The sequence below is a fragment of the Phyllobates terribilis genome, unplaced genomic scaffold (assembly GCF_046119375.1).
Source record: "Phyllobates terribilis strain yellow unplaced genomic scaffold, ASM4611937v1 Scaffold_5__5_contigs__length_657084704, whole genome shotgun sequence".
Classification (NCBI taxonomy): Eukaryota; Metazoa; Chordata; class Amphibia; order Anura; family Dendrobatidae; genus Phyllobates; species Phyllobates terribilis.
In genome coordinates this window covers 452,408,338-452,426,641 of record NW_027362765.1, presented here as the reverse complement: position 1 = coordinate 452,426,641, position 18,304 = coordinate 452,408,338, and the positions used below count along the sequence as shown (strand labels likewise).

At 44.6% G+C, this 18,304-nt stretch overlaps 1 protein-coding gene across 4 annotated transcripts in view; it reads left to right on the top strand.

The window, feature by feature from the left end:
- NT5C2 (5'-nucleotidase, cytosolic II) overlaps nt 1-9,675 on the top strand; it is a 106,488-nt gene extending 96,813 nt beyond the window's left edge. For all 4 annotated transcript variants that reach the window (XM_073685331.1, XM_073685330.1, XM_073685332.1 and 1 more), the window contains 2 exons: nt 2,517-2,693; nt 5,791-9,675. In XM_073685331.1, the coding sequence (XP_073541432.1) occupies nt 2,517-2,693; nt 5,791-6,033 (420 nt within the window). In that variant the 3' untranslated portion in view covers nt 6,034-9,675. The remainder of the gene's footprint in view (nt 1-2,516; nt 2,694-5,790) is intronic.
- Nucleotides 9,676-18,304: the final 8,629 nt, after the last annotated feature.

The following is an 18,304-nucleotide window of genomic DNA, read 5'->3' as shown; positions in this document are numbered from 1 at the left end:
GGGTGCATTACCCTACATTCATCAACATTAAATCTCATCTACCAAGTGTTTGCCCATTCAGACATCTTATCCAGATCATTTTGTAATATTGCTATATAAAGGTCTGTTTTTATTATCCTACATAGTTTGGTGTCATCAGCAAAGACTGTCACTTCACTCTCAACCCCATCCACAAGGTCATTAATAAAGAGATTCAAAAGAGTTGATCATAGCACAGATCCTTGTGTGCCCCCATTGCTCCTAGTACAGATCCTTGCGTTCCCCCACCGCTCCTAGGGCGGATCCTTGCGTTCCCCCACCGCTCCTAGGGCGGATCCTTGCGTTCCCCCACCGCTCCTAGGGCGGATCCTTGCGTTCCCCCACCGCTCCTAGGGCGGATCCTTGCGTTCCCCCACCGCTCCTAGGGCGGATCCTTGCGTTCCCCCACCGCTCCTAGGGCGGATCCTTGCGTTCCCCCACCGCTCCTAGGGCGGATCCTTGCGTTCCCCCACCGCTCCTAGGGCGGATCCTTGCGTTCCCCCACCGCTCCTAGGGCGGATCCTTGCGTTCCCCCACCGCTCCTAGGGCGGATCCTTGCGTTCCCCCACCGCTCCTAGGGCGGATCCTTGCGTTCCCCCACCGCTCCTAGGGCGGATCCTTGCGTTCCCCCACCGCTCCTAGGGCGGATCCTTGCGTTCCCCCACCGCTCCTAGGGCGGATCCTTGCGTTCCCCCACCGCTCCTAGGGCGGGTCCTTGCGTTCCCCCACCGCTCCTAGCACGGCGGGTCCTTGCGTTCCCCCACCGCTCCTAGCACGGCGGGTCCTTGCGTTCCCCCACCGCTCCTAGCACGGCGGGTCCTTGCGTTCCCCCACCGCTCCTAGCACGGCGGGTCCTTGCGTTCCCCCACCGCTCCTAGCACGGCGGGTCCTTGCGTTCCCCCACCGCTCCTAGCACGGCGGGTCCTTGCGTTCCCCCACCGCTCCTAGCACGGCGGGTCCTTGCGTTCCCCCACCGCTCCTAGCACGGCGGGTCCTTGCGTTCCCCCACCGCTCCTAGCACGGCGGGTCCTTGCGTTCCCCCACCGCTCCTAGCACGGCGGGTCCTTGCGTTCCCCCACCGCTCCTAGCACGGCGGGTCCTTGCGTTCCCCCACCGCTCCTAGCACGGCGGGTCCTTGCGTTCCCCCACCGCTCCTAGCACGGCGGGTCCTTGCGTTCCCCCACCGCTCCTAGCACGGCGGGTCCTTGCGTTCCCCCACCGCTCCTAGCACGGCAGGTCCTTGCGTTCCCCCACCGCTCCTAGCACGGCAGGTCCTTGCGTTCCCCCACCGCTGACTGTCCCATTTAGAGAACGTACCATTTATGGCGACTTTGTTTCCTATCATTTAGCTAACTCCTTACTCATCTACATATAGTTCCCCCAAGTCCTTGCTCCTGTAGCTTCAGTATAAGGCTGTGATGTGGTACAGAATCAAATGCCTTTGCAAAATCCAGATAAATCACATCAGCCACATGACCAACATCCAGAATTGCACTTACCTCCTTATAGGACCCCAACATGTTGGTCAGACACTACTGAATCCATGAACCGTGCTGGTTGTCTGTTCACATTCTAATAACTCTCATTGAAACAGTAGCTGGCTAAAAACCTACAATTTCAGTAAGCTTACAGGCACACTTTTCTATCTCTGTGTTCTTTGTTTGTCCATGTGATTGTTTTGTGTGACTCCTTACTAAGGTTGAGCGAGTATGTTCTGTCCGAGTATGCTCGGGCCGAGCTCCGAGTATTTACAGCTGCTCGGTGATATGGTTGAATCGCTCCCGTGTGCATGATTTGCGACTGTTTGATAGTTTTATTACATGTGAGGAATGTCTATTTCTTACACATTCGTCACATGTAATAAAGCTGCCAAACAGTTGCAAATCATGCACACGGGAGCGATTCAACCATATCGCTGAGCAGCTGTAAATACTCGGAGCTCGGCCCGAGCATACTCGCCGAAAGGGTTAATAGAACATACTCCTCAACACTACTCCTTACCCTTCTTTCCCAAATCTCTCCTCTCCCTTTTCCTTTCCCTCTCCCTTTCCTTTATCCCTATTATATGCATAATTTTAGTTGTATGCTAATTAAAATTCGTCCTAATCTTTCCCGCTTTTTCCTCCCTCTTTCCGGGTTAATAGTTAATTATTATTGATATTGTTGATCTACCATTTACCTATTGTTAAACTCAATAAAAATCATTTAAATAAATAAATAAAAAACTGCAATTTCGAGCTTTTATCGTGGCCTTATCCTGCAGTAACTGCACACACAGTTTGATTAAAGTGGCCAGCTTATGATGAAAACCATGCTGTATGTGCCAAAGGATAGAGCCAACATTTCTGAGCTTAATGTGGCTCCTTTCCAAAAATTGACTATGTCCCTTAAGATAGAAAAGATTAGAGATCTCTGATGAAAGCGATATCTGGGTCACACTGCCATCGACAGTACAAGTGATTAATTCACAAAATGTTGTCACCTTGTGTTTTCCGCAGAAAGTCACCCACGACATGGACATGTGCTATGGGATGATGGGAAGTCTTTTCCGTAGCGGTTCACGCCAGACTCTGTTTGCAAGTCAAGTGATGCGCTATGCGGACCTCTATGCCGCTTCATTCATCAATCTCTTGTATTATCCCTTCAGCTACCTCTTCAGAGCCGCTCATGTTTTGGTGAGTTCCAGCGACCTCCACCGCTATCCGATCATGTATCAGAAACCTGTTTTTTATAAATCGACTTTCAGGAAGGGTTTGGTGGGGAACAAAAGTAATCTTTTAATGGCTGACTGCTGAAAAGAAACACTAGTAGTAATTGCCCTAATCTTTTTGACGCTTACCCGCTCCCTGCTGATCTTCACTTTCTGGTCCTGTCTTCACATACCGGAAATGAACGTTCAGCCAATCATCGGCTATGACCCGTAATTGACAAGCCGGTATTTTCAGCCATTTTCAATGTGTCAAGAAACACCGCAATATAGAGCAGCCGGCCGCTGCAGCGGAATCAATGAGGGTATTAAGATTATTTATTTTGGAGCCCTTTTAAAACAATTTTTAATCCCTGGATATCTTTCCATACCTATAAATTGCTGGTCTAAAACCTCCAACAATAAGGAGTATATTACTTTTGCTGATATAGATCATAATACTGACAACATACATTTTTTTCAAATCAAATAAATAAAAAATGAAAAACCGGCACATATTCCAATCACATACCTTTTTGCAGTCCAATGAGCGTCAGTGACAAATAGCCAGAGATCGCTAATCAGCAGGTGCTCTGTCCGAAGAAAGATGTTTCCTTTGATATCCTGTTAGTAGATAGAAGGCGGCACTCCAGCAAGCGATTAAATATGAAGATTCTTTACACACAATTTTAAAACATGGAGCCGGGGATGTGGGGGTCCTTCAGGACGACGGCCGTTTCTCACCAAGCTGGTGCTTCAGCCACTCCAAATACAAACTACACATGGGGGGATGGTTCTTATATAGAAAACACACCTCTATTCCCATGTCACATCCACAATACAACTAAAATTACATTATAAAACATGGTCATTTCTACCTTATCATTTAGACCACTAACACCTTGGGCTTTTAATTGCAAAATCCACCTAGTTTATCTCTTGTAAATAACGGATGGTGTTTTGTGTTGTTTTTTGTCCCTGCAAAAGATTTTATATTGGAAAGACCATAATATATAACATTTAGGGAACATTGCAGATCAATAGTCACAGGTGAAGGCTCTATTAGATCTATTCTGATCCCAAAGGTGTTAGTGGTCTAAATGATAAGGTAGAAATGACCTTTTTTTTATAATGTTTAATGGTTTTTAATTTTAGTTGTATTGTGGATGTGACATGGGGAATAGAGGTGTGTTTTCTATATAAGAAGCATCCCCCCCCCCCCCCATGTGTAGTTTGTATTTGGACCTTGAAGCACCAGCTAAACGGGTCCAAAACGGCCATTGTCCTGAATGACCCCCACTTCCTCGCCTCCATGTTTTAAAATTGTGTGTAAAGAATAAAGGATTTTCATATTTGGCGGAGTGGCGCCTTCTATCTACTAACTAGATACATTTTTTCAATTCTCCAGTTGTCATGACCTGGATTACGTTCATCATGACTTTCAGGAAATTCTTCCAAAATATATGTCTAACATCTCATTAGAGTTCATTAGCCAAAGGGTTTCCTTAATTGAGAGTCCGTGCATACGTTAATGCATATCTAATCAGAAAAACTCCTCACTTTGCTCTTCGTAGCGCCAGAACTTTAGTGAAGCACATTGAAATCTCATGAAAAAGCTGCTTCCATATTTTGGAACTAATCTAGTTCATTAGTCGTTTGCTGAGAGTAAGGCTTTAAAATAGGTTCAAAACACATCATAAGGTTTTTCAAGTGTTTAGTGTGCCTCAATAAGGTTCTGGTTTTATGAAGATCACAGTGTGGGGTTTTCTGGTTTTATGCCTGATGTGTTGCTAGTTGTCAATTAACTTTTATTGCAAAAAAGCAAAAGGCTAAATAGTTCAAAATGGTAGTTGTCCCAACACAGAGGGCACAATTGACACATGTTGGTGGGTGATCCAAAGGGAAAAGAACCCGTGGAAGGCTTAATCAAAGTAGAAAGGATAAAGCGTAATCAATTCATAATGACATATGCACAAAGGATATAAAAGTGGCATGCTTCAGACCCCCCTGATGAAGCATGCGTGAAACCCGTGTCTAGTGTGTTTGGTGGGTGAGCCCCTTTCAATCTTTGCTGCCAGGATGTATGCTATTATATCCTCATATTAATTGACTTTTTACTTCTATTCAATTTCCCCTGGCATACCACTCTTATATCCATTGTGCATGTGTCATTATGAATTGATTTAGCTTTATCCTTTCTACTTCGATTATTATTTCCAGGGATTCTTTTCCCCAACGGAAAGAAGAGTGGCATACCAGGGGGAAATTGTATGGAAGTAAAAAGTAAATTAATGTGAGGATATAATAGTATACATCCTGGAAGCCAAGATGAAAGGGGCTCACTCACCAAACATACTTGACACGCGTTTCACGCCTGCTTCATCAGGGGTCTGAAGCATGCCACTCTTCTTACCATTGTGCATATGTCATTATGAATTTATTACGCTTTATCCTTTCTACTTGGATTATTACTTCCAGGGGTTCTTTTCCCTTTGGTTCACCTGCCAATTGTGTCCTCTGTGTTGGGACAACTACCATTATATGAACTGTTTTGTCTTTTGTTTTCTTACAATAAAAGTTATTTATTACTTTGATTAATAGTTTTCGGTCTTGCATTTTATGATTATTGGCTTCTTCCATGTTCCCACATAGAGTAAATGCCGTCTTTATTTTTGGGCAGAAAATCTGCTGTTTAGCATTTCAAGCAAAGTGGATGTGATTTTATGCATTCTTTGGTGTCTTTTGTCCTTACAGTCTTCTGTGGAGAGCCTGAAGGGGGGGTACTCTATTTTTATATGCTTTTTTCTAAGTGTTATATCCTGAAAAAAAAAAAACCCTGCTGTTTCAGATCTGCTTTTAAATACGGGAAAATACATAAGAAAACCAGCAATAATGCAACAGATTGCTTTTCCCTATGGTGCAGACCCCTGCAAGAAAAATGCAAAAGGAAGAAAAAAAAGTTTTTGTATGTGAGAGCATGGACTAAATGTTGCAGATAGTCTCAGCAAATGTTGATGTGACCCTAGTATAATGAGGCCATTATTGATTTCTCCGTGTCTCCATTTTTCATTTCCCTTTGTCTTTAGATGCCCCATGAATCCACCGTGGAGCATATTCATGTAGATATTAATGAGTCCGAGTCCCCGATGGCCACACGGAACCGCTCTTCATTGGACTTCAAAGATTCCGACTTCAAGCGGCACCATCTGACCCGCTCCATCAGTGAGATTAAACCACCCAACCTGTTTCCCCAAGCACCACAAGAAATCACACACTGCCATGATGAGGATGATGATGAAGAGGAGGAGGAAGAAGAGGAGGAAGAATAAGTGTTACCCCGAGGAGCTTGCTGTAATATTGTACACGGAAACTTCTGTTCTTTAGGAGCAAATTTCCATACACAGAAGAATATTTTTTTTTTTTCTCCCACTTTTTGTTAATCCCGTCCAAAAGTTATGAATGGAAGTCTTGCGATTACTGCAGCTCACACATTTCTGTTGGAGGGGACTGATACTGATCAGACCTGTCACAGTATTTACCAGTTAATATGTCTGTGAATAATAAGGCACAACCCCCCAAGAGCACAGGTCCCGTATGCACAACTGCAGCATTCGTGGTATCTACTCAGAAGACTGCGCAAGAGATTCCTCCCTTGTGGCCGCTGTCACGTGGCCACCTCCGTGGATGTTAGATATCCTGCCGTAGGGATGGAGCAAGGATGTTTTCTTCTAGGTTTCTAGAGAAACATCAGCCTGACTCCCGGAACAATTTCCTGGGCAAAAAGCATCAGCAATTCTGCCTCATTTATCTACGTCGTATGGAACGGACACAGATATTTGCAAAAATAGCGCAAATTGCAACAAATTTATCTGTATGGTACATCTCCCCGTAAAGAAGTGATTGCACCCCAATAGGAAGTAGCGTAACTTTTATGATTAATATGGTCTGACCTATTCCCAAAGTTGACAAAGGAAGAGTACCCTCACTAATTTTTCTGCATAGCACGATTCTGATCCACCAGCTATACTGAGAACTGCAGCTTGTGAATAGGGCTTAGGTTCATGAGGGTACCGATCAGACCTGACAATGAAGAAGTAATATGGCATCACTTCTTCTAATGAGCCCTATAATGTCCCTTATGAAGCAGGGGGCTTTCTGTCCCATTAAATAGATACCTTTGGTGCTTCTTGCGCCATTTTACAAATCCAATGGAATGTGAATGTAAATTAGCCCCATTATACATTTGTAACATCACAAGTTCCCAAACAATTTCTAGCTTCCCCATGGGGGCCGACTCCGCTCATTATATGGCTCCTTCTGGTCCTTGTACACCGCTCTGCCACTCACAGAGGTGTCCGTTCTATATTGTAGAGCAAAGTCAGTTTTTTTTTTTTTGTTTTTTTTTTAAAGCTGTGATTTTCGCTTTAATGTACAAAAAGCGACTATTTTATAAGCTCAGAAAAGCTTATTCTGTTCCCTTTTCTGCTAGAATTACTGCAAGGTTTTATGTTCCGGCATATACTGTCTTGTTGTTTTACAGTACTTCTTACAGGAGCAGCTCTATACAAGGCAGCATCCGACCGTATACATTTAGCTACCAGGCCTGATGGTGCCCAGCGTCAGCTGAGCTTTTGTTTTCCCCATCACCATTTTTTGGTCACCTTGATTAATGGAGAACACAATAGGATGAATGGCCACCTTTTGAACATCATTCTCATTCTGCCTTTTCTTTTTTTTTAATCCACATATCTGTGTTCATTAATGTTTTCATATATGTTCATAGGATCCCCCAATCCCCAGCATAAATCAAGAACTCAAAATATATAATTATGGCTGCCCACATCCACCACTAGAGAGAGCTTACTGCATACAGTGTTATTATTGGGCTCTATGGACAAACAGTATGCAGTTAGCTCCCCCTAGTGGAGACTGTAGGCAACTAGATTTTTTTCTTAAGGGGTTTTTCAGCTAAATATGTTTTGTCACCACCGTGTAAGTGATAAATGTATGATTGTTGGTGTTTGAGCACATGTAACCACGTGCACAGATCTGGTCACAGAATGTTCTTGTGTTACGCGGGATAAAATAAAAACCCTAAAGGAATCATTTGCCCTGGGGGGAGGCCTGGGGGAGACATTTGCAAAGCAAATGGCATTTAAACATTGTTTTTCCACTATTGTTCAGGGGCCAAGTGTATGCTCAGCCATAGGGGACTGTCTATAGGAATAATTACCATCCATTAATGGTCGGATATCAAAAGTCGTGACTACAAGAACCAATCAGGGTTATGATTGTGGACGACAGTACAGTGGGGAGATTTCATAAGATTTCCCACAACCTCTCGTGAAAACACTACTCTGCCTATCATCCTGCCATTAGGATCACTCGTCACGACTTGCTGTCCTTGGATTAATGTACATATAACCTGATTTTTTTCTTTTACAATCTTCCTTTTTTTTAAGGTTTTGTGTGTTTAATGATTGCAGGTATATGCTCTGCCCATAGATCTTTTACTTCCAGGGCATTTTACGACATGCTAATCCGGTTTGCTGCATTATTTTGTTTATTGAAGGTGACCAATATAATATAGTGTATTACTTCATGATAGCAATGCTCTGCAGCCTGAAGACCTTCAGCAATTGTAAAACTACAGCGCCCAGCATGCCCTGACACATCAGCTGGGGGGTCACAGGCAGCGGACCTCTGATCTAGAGCTAGGACTGTATGGCGATTCTGATTTATATTCCCATAGTATCTTTTATAATAAGATGATTCACATTAAGTTGGTATAAGAAACCTTGTAGTGTTTTGGTACTGTAAATATTCTTATTCCTTACCTGCTAGGCATGCTGGGAGTTGTAGTCTAACAACTACTAGAGAGCTGCTTTCCCATATAAAGTCCACTTCTGCCTCCGGCCCATTATCTTGCACGATCTAATGATGATATCTTGCTACTGTATGGTGTCCCATGCAGGTTCAGAGGAATATATCTTCCGTTGTGCTGTCTTGGGACCTTAAAGTGAATGTCCATGCTGGACCGTAATTTCGTTTTTGTTTTGTTTTTTCTTAGTCTAAATAAATCATTTCTTAATACACTTTTATAGTGGTCAACACTTTTTTTTTTTGTGATACCAAGCTCCAAATTCTTTGCGTAAATCTAGATTTACGAGATAGTACATGCAGCCACCACTAGAGGGAGCTTGCTGCATACTGTGGAGTTGGCTCCTAAGCTCCCTCTAGTGGTGACTACGTGCAGCCAGGATATTACATTTTTAACCTGTATGTCTATGCAGAGGATTTGGAGCTGGATAATAGAAAATAAAATCTCTGACCACTATAAAGAAAAATTAAGAAATTTAATCCGTACAGACCTATGGATCTTTAAAAAAAATATATATATATATTTAGCCGAAGCTTTTTTTTTTTTTATGGCATGTCAATCATATTCCACAATTAGGGTTCTGTTAAAATGAATGAAAGAAACAAGAGATACTGTTTATTTCCATATTTGCTTTAATGGCGCTTGACCCGCATGCATGGAAATGAGGCCTTGATCACTGGCTCGACTGTGTATGAGGAGTCTACGTTATGTGTCCCCTCCACGTTCTGCTACACCCTTATCCTGGAGACAGTTTGGCAGGATTATGTCTGATTCCACAGCGCTGTCTGTCCTCTCCGATCTAATCGGTGATCTATAAAGCACATGTTTGAGAACCCCGCACAATGGAACTGCTTTCCTATGTTCTCCAGCATTCTGGGATGAAGGAACGTGCGGCCGGCCCCCCATGTAATGTATAATGCTGGAGCCCCCGTTCTCTCTACACTGCACCCACTGGCATGCTTCTGGTTTAGAACACGGCTATTGTTTTTTTTCTTCTCTTGTTTGATATTTTAATCTGGAATTGGTTTATTTTCTTTACTGGTTTGTAAATCGCATTATATTGTATAATCAATAAATTTTAAGAAATTTACTTTTTTCCTGGTTTTGCCTTCTGTCTGCTGTCTGTACTATTTTTTAATCTAATCTGTATCTTGTTGAATCAATAGAAAAGAAACATACTAAGGCCACGTTCACACATTCAGTATTTGGTCAGTTTTTTTTACCTACGTATTTGTAAGCCAAAATCAGGAGAGGAACAATCAGAGGAAAAGTATAATAGAAACTCGTCACCACTTCTGTATTTATCACCCACTCCTGGTTTTGGCTTACAAATACTGATGTCAAATACTGACCAAATACTGAACGTGGTCTAAGGGGTTTGTCCACACGGAGTTCTGGAGCAGAAACGCCCATTTTTTTTTTTTTAGGCGTTTTCAGTTTTTGAGGAGGATTTGCAGAATTTCCACTCAGTTTCTGCTTAAAAAAACTTGGTGAAAATATATCCTAATAGCATGTGCACACAACGTCTGTTAAACTCAGACGAGCCTACCGAGTTTTTAAAGCAGAAGATGTTACAAGAAACTCCTGCCGTTTTCTTTCACCTTAAGCATCTTCTGTGTTGGTTTTTCAGTTTTTACCTGAGTGTTTTTCCAACAGTTTTGGGCACCGGTGTTTTTTGGAGGGTTTTCCCGTGTTTTTTGTAATGTCGTCTTTTTTTTTTTTTTACTGTCATTTTCGGGATATTTGGAAAACCACTCTTGGCGTCTTTTATCTTTTCCATTGACTTGTAAAGGGTAGAGCATCTTCCGAGCATAAAACGTCAGAAGAATGGAAGTGTCACTTCTTTAAACCGCTTGGCGTCTTTGGAAACTGAAGAGGTTTAAAGGAAATTCGAAAGCCCAAACATCTGCCGCACAAGTCGTTTTTACATAGAAATGTATATGTTAATTCTTTTTAGTGTTTTCTGGTAAGTTTTTCAGGCGGTTTCTGCCTTATAAAGACATTGTGTGCACATACTCTAAAATCGTTTTTGTCATTAAAACCAATGGGGCCCAAGGCTTTTGTCTGAATGAGCCACCTAGCCTCCATTTGCAACAGCAACCTGTGCCTATCGCCACCTTGTGGAAAATTAGGAACACTATCCACGCATATCTCATAATTGCTGGATTTCCTCCAATTAATACAGGAATGGGTTCTACTAGCTGAATAGAAGTGTTGCCTGGATGTCTGTTAAAGCTCATGCAGACATCTGTACAAATCAGTCCAAGCACAGACCACAAAGCACAGACTGCCCCTTGCTCTCCCGACCCCAGCGTCGCAGCCTCATAGACATATGTGAAGCTTTGATGCTCTGGTCAGGAGAGCCGTGGCCAGTCTGTACATTGTGGTCTATGCTTGAACCAATTTGCACAGATATCTGCACGAGTCCTTACAAAAAGAGTGTGGGTGGCTCATTTGTTCAAAAGTCCTGGGTCCCACTGGTTTTAGTTTGAGATGAGCGAACCTGAACTTAAAAGCTTGTACTGGGCCGTTAGTGTCCAGCGCTAAACGCCGAACACTGACTTCTCCCATGAGTCTGTTGCAATGTTCCAGGAGAGAGATATTTTCCAGTTCCAAAGTTTGAGTCCCCATTGTTTTCAATGGGGTTCTGGTTCATGTTCGGGTACAGTTCTAGTACCAGAACCCCAACTTCCATGGGGTCCGCTCATCCCTAGTTTTAATGATCAAAATGATCTTGCTGTTTCTTTAACGTGAGACTGTTTGGATTGCTGTATTATTTCAATTGTATTTTCTATATTTTGTATGAATAAATGTATCCTAGAAAGTTACTGTGGCGATCAAAAATGCAGCGTTTCACAAGAAGCATGAAGACGCCATAGTGTTTGCTGGTCTGTAGAGGCATGAACATGAGCTTTTCTGCAGCTCACTAGCACCTCGCGCCTGTTGCACTGTCTTTCATTTAGGGATTTCGGACAAAAACTGAAGACTGTTGCTGAGATTGTTTCTATTTTCTGGTGACAGTTGTGCTTTCCTAATCTTAGGAATTCCAATTACCAGCTCTCTAAGAAATGGGAGCATCCGATTGGTGGCATTTCCTCTGTAGTCTCTGAAGTCCTTTCCCTCTACACAGGCATTGGTTCCCCAGTAGTCCACTCGAGCCGCCACCTTGTGAATTGTAGAAGTAGTTTGACACCCTCTCTCTAAGACGTTTTTTATGATCGTGGGTCCTATTTAGTGCCTGTGTTTGCAACTGCAATCTAGCTACACCAAGTGCTGACTTCTGCACCTTAAGGCTGTGTTCACACGATGCGTATTTCATGCGTTTCCGCGGCGTTTTTGCAGTTGCGTAAACGCCGCGGAAACGCATGAAAAACGCATGGTAGAAGGGAAGCAATGTTCCCCAATGGAAATCCGCATGTGCTGTGCCCATGATGCGGATTTTTCCGCAGCGTTAACGCTGCGGTCAAAAATCCGCAGCATGTCAATTAATTTTGCGGAAACGCGGCGATTTCGCCGCCATTGACTTGCATTAGAACGCGCCAATTCCGCAAGACAGCATCTGTACTTGCGTAATTGGTGCGTTCTAATGTGCGGATGGTACCCGGGTGTGGAGGAGAGGAGAGTCTCATCCACACCCAGGTACCATTAAAAAAGCTGTAAAAAGAAGAATAAAATAAAAAATAATGTATTCTTACCTTCTGTCGGCCCGCGCAGCGCTCCCGCTTGGTTCCCGGCACTTTGCAGTGAGTTGTAGGACCTGCGGTGACGTCAGAGTCATGTGACGGGTCACGTGACGCTGACGTCGGCAGGTCTTTCAATTCAAAGTTGCCGGCAGCCGGGAGAACAGATTGAGCAGGACAGCGCGGGCGATCGGAGGTAAGTATATACACGCTCTCGGTTCACACTGTATAAATCCATGCTGTTTGCATGGATTTATATAGTGTGACCTAGTTATCAAGCACTTTCCAGGTGATGCTAACATCGCCTGGAAAGCGCTTGTCAATCTGCATGCGGAAACGCATGTGAATCTGCATGTGGATCCGCATGTATTCTGCAGGAAAAACGCATGCACAATCTGCATGCGTTTTTTCTGCCAGGGAGATGCAGAAATGATGCAGAAATTTTCTGCTTCATTTCTGCATCGTGTGCACATACCCTAAGTGTTCACTCACACTGCCGTATATTCTCTTGCAAGAAAATCGGGCTGATTATACTAATGACACTGCTCAAACACTGTCAGAGTTTGAGCCAAGTGTCATCCGAGTGTGATGAGAGAATCTCCTCACAGGTGCGGAGAACATGGAGAACTTAATTTCTCCATGTTTTCCATTGTCTCTGTGAGCGTACATTGGATGTTTCACATGCGCCCGTAGACTTGTAAGGGTGCGTGTGATCCGAATATCAGACCCACTCACACCATGCCAAATGACATGAGAAAATATTCACAGATCTGCTCTGCCCTATAGAATAACACTGGGCCGAGTGCTATCCGATAAAACGGATAGCACTCGACAATGTTATACGCCAGTGTGAGCAAGCCCTTAAAGTACCTTCTGGACCACTCTTCTCGGTGGCATGCTGGTTAGATTGCTACTTGCCTTTTTCCCCCCGATCTTTCCTTTTGTAGGAGGTAATATCTTAAATTGAGTCTTACTTCAACCTCATCACCATCATCCCTGAACACAGGCAGCTTAAAAGATATGAACACCCAAGAATACATGTATTTTTTTAATACTTAAGTGTATATAGTTTGGCTAAAAAATCTTTGCAATTTGGGTTTCACTAACAATTTTACACTTTTTGGCTTTGAAGGCTGTTAATCACATTCAGCAATCAGCAGGAAAAAAGTCAATAAGCCCGTTCTGTTCGGATAAGGGAGTTTCAAACTTTTTCATCCGTCTTTTATTGAGCGTTTTTTCCAGCTGATTTATCACCACATCAAAGTTGAGCTGAACTTTATAACTTATCTGAGCTTCTCTGATTCATTAACCTAACTGGTTATTAGTTAACCAATTGCAACACAGAAGCTATAGAGGGCAAACTGCACAATGTTTAGCCCAAAATACATAACTTTAAAGAAAAAAACTAAATTGCTTGCTTTCCAAGTCTGCAAAGAACAGGGACCTTCTCAGAAATTCCTGGGTCTCTCTTCTTTTCACTTCAGAGTGTCCTAAGTCCAGGCCGAGATCCCCTCTGCCTTCACATGTTGATCTTGTGCAGGATGGCCTCTTACTTTGAGGTCATCCCCTATGCTCAGGTTCTCCCTCATCTCCTTCGATCCTGTCTCTGTTGAACTAATTGGTGAACTCATTGCGGTTTTTCTATCCACTTTCCCATCCTCACCTGCACGTATATTAATCTGTGGTTAACCCCAATTCTGCTTCAAGACTTGTTATTTCTTGCTATTGCCAGATACCAGTTTCTCAGATTAAGGCCATGGTCCCACTATCAGTATTTGGTCAGTATTTTTTCTCAGGAGTGGGAGCCAAAACCAGGTGAGGAATAATCAGAGAAAAGGTCTAATAGAAACAAGTCACCAATTCTGCATTTATCACCCACTCCTGGTTTTGGATCCCACTCCTGAGAAAAAATACTGACCGAATACTGACCACATACTAATAGTGGGGCCGTGGCCTAAGGAGCTTTGTTTGACCAACATGCCTATTAGGGTTTCTAGTCATAGGTACAGGGCCGGACTGGGTCAAAAAAGCAGCTCTGCCACACAAACCCCACCAGCCCACCTACTATAAGGGTATGTGCACACTGTCGGTATTGGCAGCACTTTGAACACAGTATACTTTATGCTGCGTTCAAAGTGCTGCACGCCGGTGAATCCGCATGTGTTCATTGAACTATGTGGATTCACCGCATCCTATACATTGCATTGATAGAATCTTTCTTGCGGAGCGTACCGTCTCCACAAGAGAAATTGACATGCGGTCTGGAAAGACGCGCTACATATCCGTGTCCACGGGTGATCCGCAGGTGCACGGAGACGCACAGTGGACATGGGATTTCTACAAATCTCATCCACTATGCAGTAACATCTGGCCGCTGTGGGTTGCACACAGCACAAGTGCGCTGCATGCAATCCGCAGCAATTACCGATCGTGTGCACGTACCCTAACACTCATTACCCCAGATTAGTGAATTTTGCTTTACTTTGTTGTGCCCCTCACTCTCCTAAAAGGAGTTATTTGAAGAGCCGCATGTGAATGGCGCCACAGTGCGTATGATTGACTACAGCTCCATTTACATGGTGCTCTACAGAGCTCTGATTCTCGGGATCATGGGGGTCCCAACAGTCGGATCTCCAGCGATTGGACAGTTATCCCCTATCCAGAGGAGAGGGGATTACTTAGGATAATCCATTTAAACAGGTTTTCCAATATTTATTTTTATCTGGCCATAGTAATATTGAAAATACTAAACCAATATTGATGCCTCTCCGACAACAGGACTGGAGAAGTGATACTGTGTATATACAGGACAGGAGAAGTGGTACTGTGCAGTGTATATACAGGACAGGAGAAGTGGTACTGTGCAGTGTATATACAGGACAGGAGGAGTGGTACTGTGCAGTGTATATATACAGGACAGGAGGAGTGGTACTGTGCAGTGTATATATACAGGACAGGAGGAGTGGTACTGTGCAGTGTATATATACAGGACAGGAGGAGTGGTGCTGTGCAGTGTATATATACAGGACAGGAGGAGTGGTGCTGTGCAGTGTATATGTACAGGACAGGAGGAGTGGTGCTGTGCAGTGTATATACAGGACAGGAGAAGTACTGTGCAGTGTATATACAGGACAGGAGAAGTGGTACTGTGCAGTGTATATACAGGACAGGAGAAGTGGTACTGTGCAGTGTATATACAGGACAGGAGAAGTGGTACTGTGCAGTGTATATATACAGGACAGGAGGAGTGGTGCTGTGCAGTGTATATGTACAGGACAGGAGGAGTGGTACTGTGCAGTGTATATATACAGGACAGGAGGAGTGGTGCTGTGCAGTGTATATACAGGACAGGAGAAGTGGTACTGTGCAGTGTATATACAGGACAGGAGAAGTGGTACTGTGCAGTGTATATACAGGACAGGAGGAGTGGTACTGTGCAGTGTGTATATACAGGACAGGAGGAGTGGTACTGTGCAGTGTATATATACAGGACAGGAGTGGTACTGTGCAGTGTATATATACAGGACAGGAGTGGTACTGTGCAGTGTATATATACAGGACAGGAGTGGTACTGTGCAGTGTATATATACAGGACAGGAGTGGTACTGTGCTCTGTATATATAAAGGACAGGAGAAGTGGTACTGTGCAGTGTATGTATACAGGACAGGAGAAGTGGTGCTGTGCAGTGCAGGGGTGGACACAGACTGCAGATGGCCCCTGTGCAAGAAATATTTCTGCCCCCCCCACCTTCATAATTCAACAATGTTATGTAAACATATAGATTGTTATATTTATTACTAGTTTAGAACAGAATTCTAAAATCTAAACAATACATGTAAGCTCGATATTTAAGAACTGAATATGACACAGAGCAGTCATGCCATTGATACGTCGTGTTTGGATGTGCTTATCTTGGCCGATCACTTATCAAGTGGTCCAGACTCGCACTACTTTACAGATTGGAGGAAATAATACTGTAGTTAGTTTTGAAAAAAAAATCCATTTCTCCTAAGGGATTATCTGGAACTGTTATTTTTTTTTAACTATGGGCCTATGAGCTAACAGGCAGATTTTTGCTAACTTTCTGCCTGTCCTACCCATAGGCGGATTATAGTGAGGTCAATCCGGGCTACCGCCCGGGGCCCGGAGTTGCCATGGGGTCCAGGACTCACAGGAGCCTGAGGCCGGATTGACCTCATTATAATGTGTGACAGGAGGGCCCGGGAGTCGGAAGATGGAATCTGCTCTGCTGTGTCCGGCGGCGCTGCGAGGATGACTCACCAGCAACTGACTGTGTAAGTGCAAGAGAGGAGGCTCCGCCCACCTGCTCCGGCCTCCAGCAGAGCACAGAGCCAGCTTAAGCATGGCCACTGCTCTCCCTGCCCCCTACCCGGGACTGAATGTTACCTCTCCGCTCTCCCCCTCCTGCCCTGCAATTACACCAGAGCTCTGCAGTCGGGCCTCAAGAGGAGGGGAGGCAGCCCCACAGAGAAGATGGAAGAACCTGCATCATGTACAGAAAGGGTAAGTCCATGTGCAGTGTGTGTGTGTGTTATATATATATGTATATGTGTGTGTGTCTGTATCTATGTCTATGTATTTGTGGACCATTAGGGGGGCTCACTCGCTGTCGTGGCCCGGGCCGCTTCCCGGCATCTGCGCAGGACCGCCGGCTCTTCACCTGACATGGCCGTGAGCTGTGCGGTTGTGTCTGGTATTAATGACACGGCAGGGATGACACTGCGCCTATAATTGTGCTTGTGTATTGCCCCTGCTGCGCCATTACTACCAGACACAACCGCACAGCGCACGGCCATGTCAGGTGAAGTGCCGGCAATCAAGCAGCGCCAGAGGTCCTACACAGATGCTGTAGAAGCAGCCCAGGCCCCAACGGCAAGTGGGCCCCTCTGATGGTCCAGGGCCATGTCTGTGACACGCCGACGGCCCTGCACTGAGACATGCCTGAGGAGCTGCTGGACAGGACAGTTTTATGTGTTTATAAGATATGTACGTATGCATGTGTCTGTGCGCATATCTGCGTATCGTGCATGCACACGTGTGCTGGCCTGGCCGCATCACAGCTAGAAGACCCGGCCCTGTGCGCGGCAGTGTCTGCTAGCGTGACGTCATGCAGTGTGCCCTGCACTGCTTCTTACCACCAGAGAGGAGCTGGACGACTGGAGCCGAGCAGGGGGACGGTGAGTGATGTGTCAATGTGTGCAGATATCATTGTGTGATATGTCTGTTTTATATGTAGTTTTGTGTTTCAAATGTGTTTATGGCTATGTGCCCACGATGCAGAAATGCTGCATATTTTTTCCGCTTCTCCCTGGCAGGAAAAACGCATGCGGATTTTACATGCGTTTTTCCCGCCAGGTAGAAGCGTTTCTCAAGCGTTTTTGCAATCATTTCTGCAATCATGCCGTCTAAACTGCCCGGGGCCCTTGCTACTCTTAATCCACCCCTGGTCCTACCCAGTGCTGGCATAGAGGGGTCACAGACGGCTTTGGCTTGTGATTCTGCTGCTTCACATAAACAGAGCATCTTTTTTTTCCGGGCTGCTCTGTTGATGGGAGATCACTGCCAATGTCATGGAGCTCAACAGGGGGTTCTCCCCGCAGAAGCACCTAAATCGCTGGCAGGAGCCATCTGTGATCGCTGTCTGCCAGCAGAGATCGGCATTTAAGGGAATCTGTCACCACTTTGGAGTTATCAGACCTCTACTATGGCCATACAGGTTATAGAAAAGTAAATCTATACTTACCTGTATGGCCCATAGTAGAGGTCTGATTGCAGAGAAAAGCGCTTTAATCAATTCTATTTTGTACAGGCTTGGCGTCCGGGAGACGCCAAGAAATCCCCGCCTATGTGCTTATTATTCCCCCAAATCCCTGCCTATATGCTTAGTTATATCCCCCCTTCCCCTGCACGTTACAGGGTCCTGTGCACTGTGCTCCCTGACTTCCCGGGCATGCGCAAAGCGCTGCTCACATAGAGTTCACATAGAGTGCGCTTTGCTTCATCCCGGCCCCGTCTGC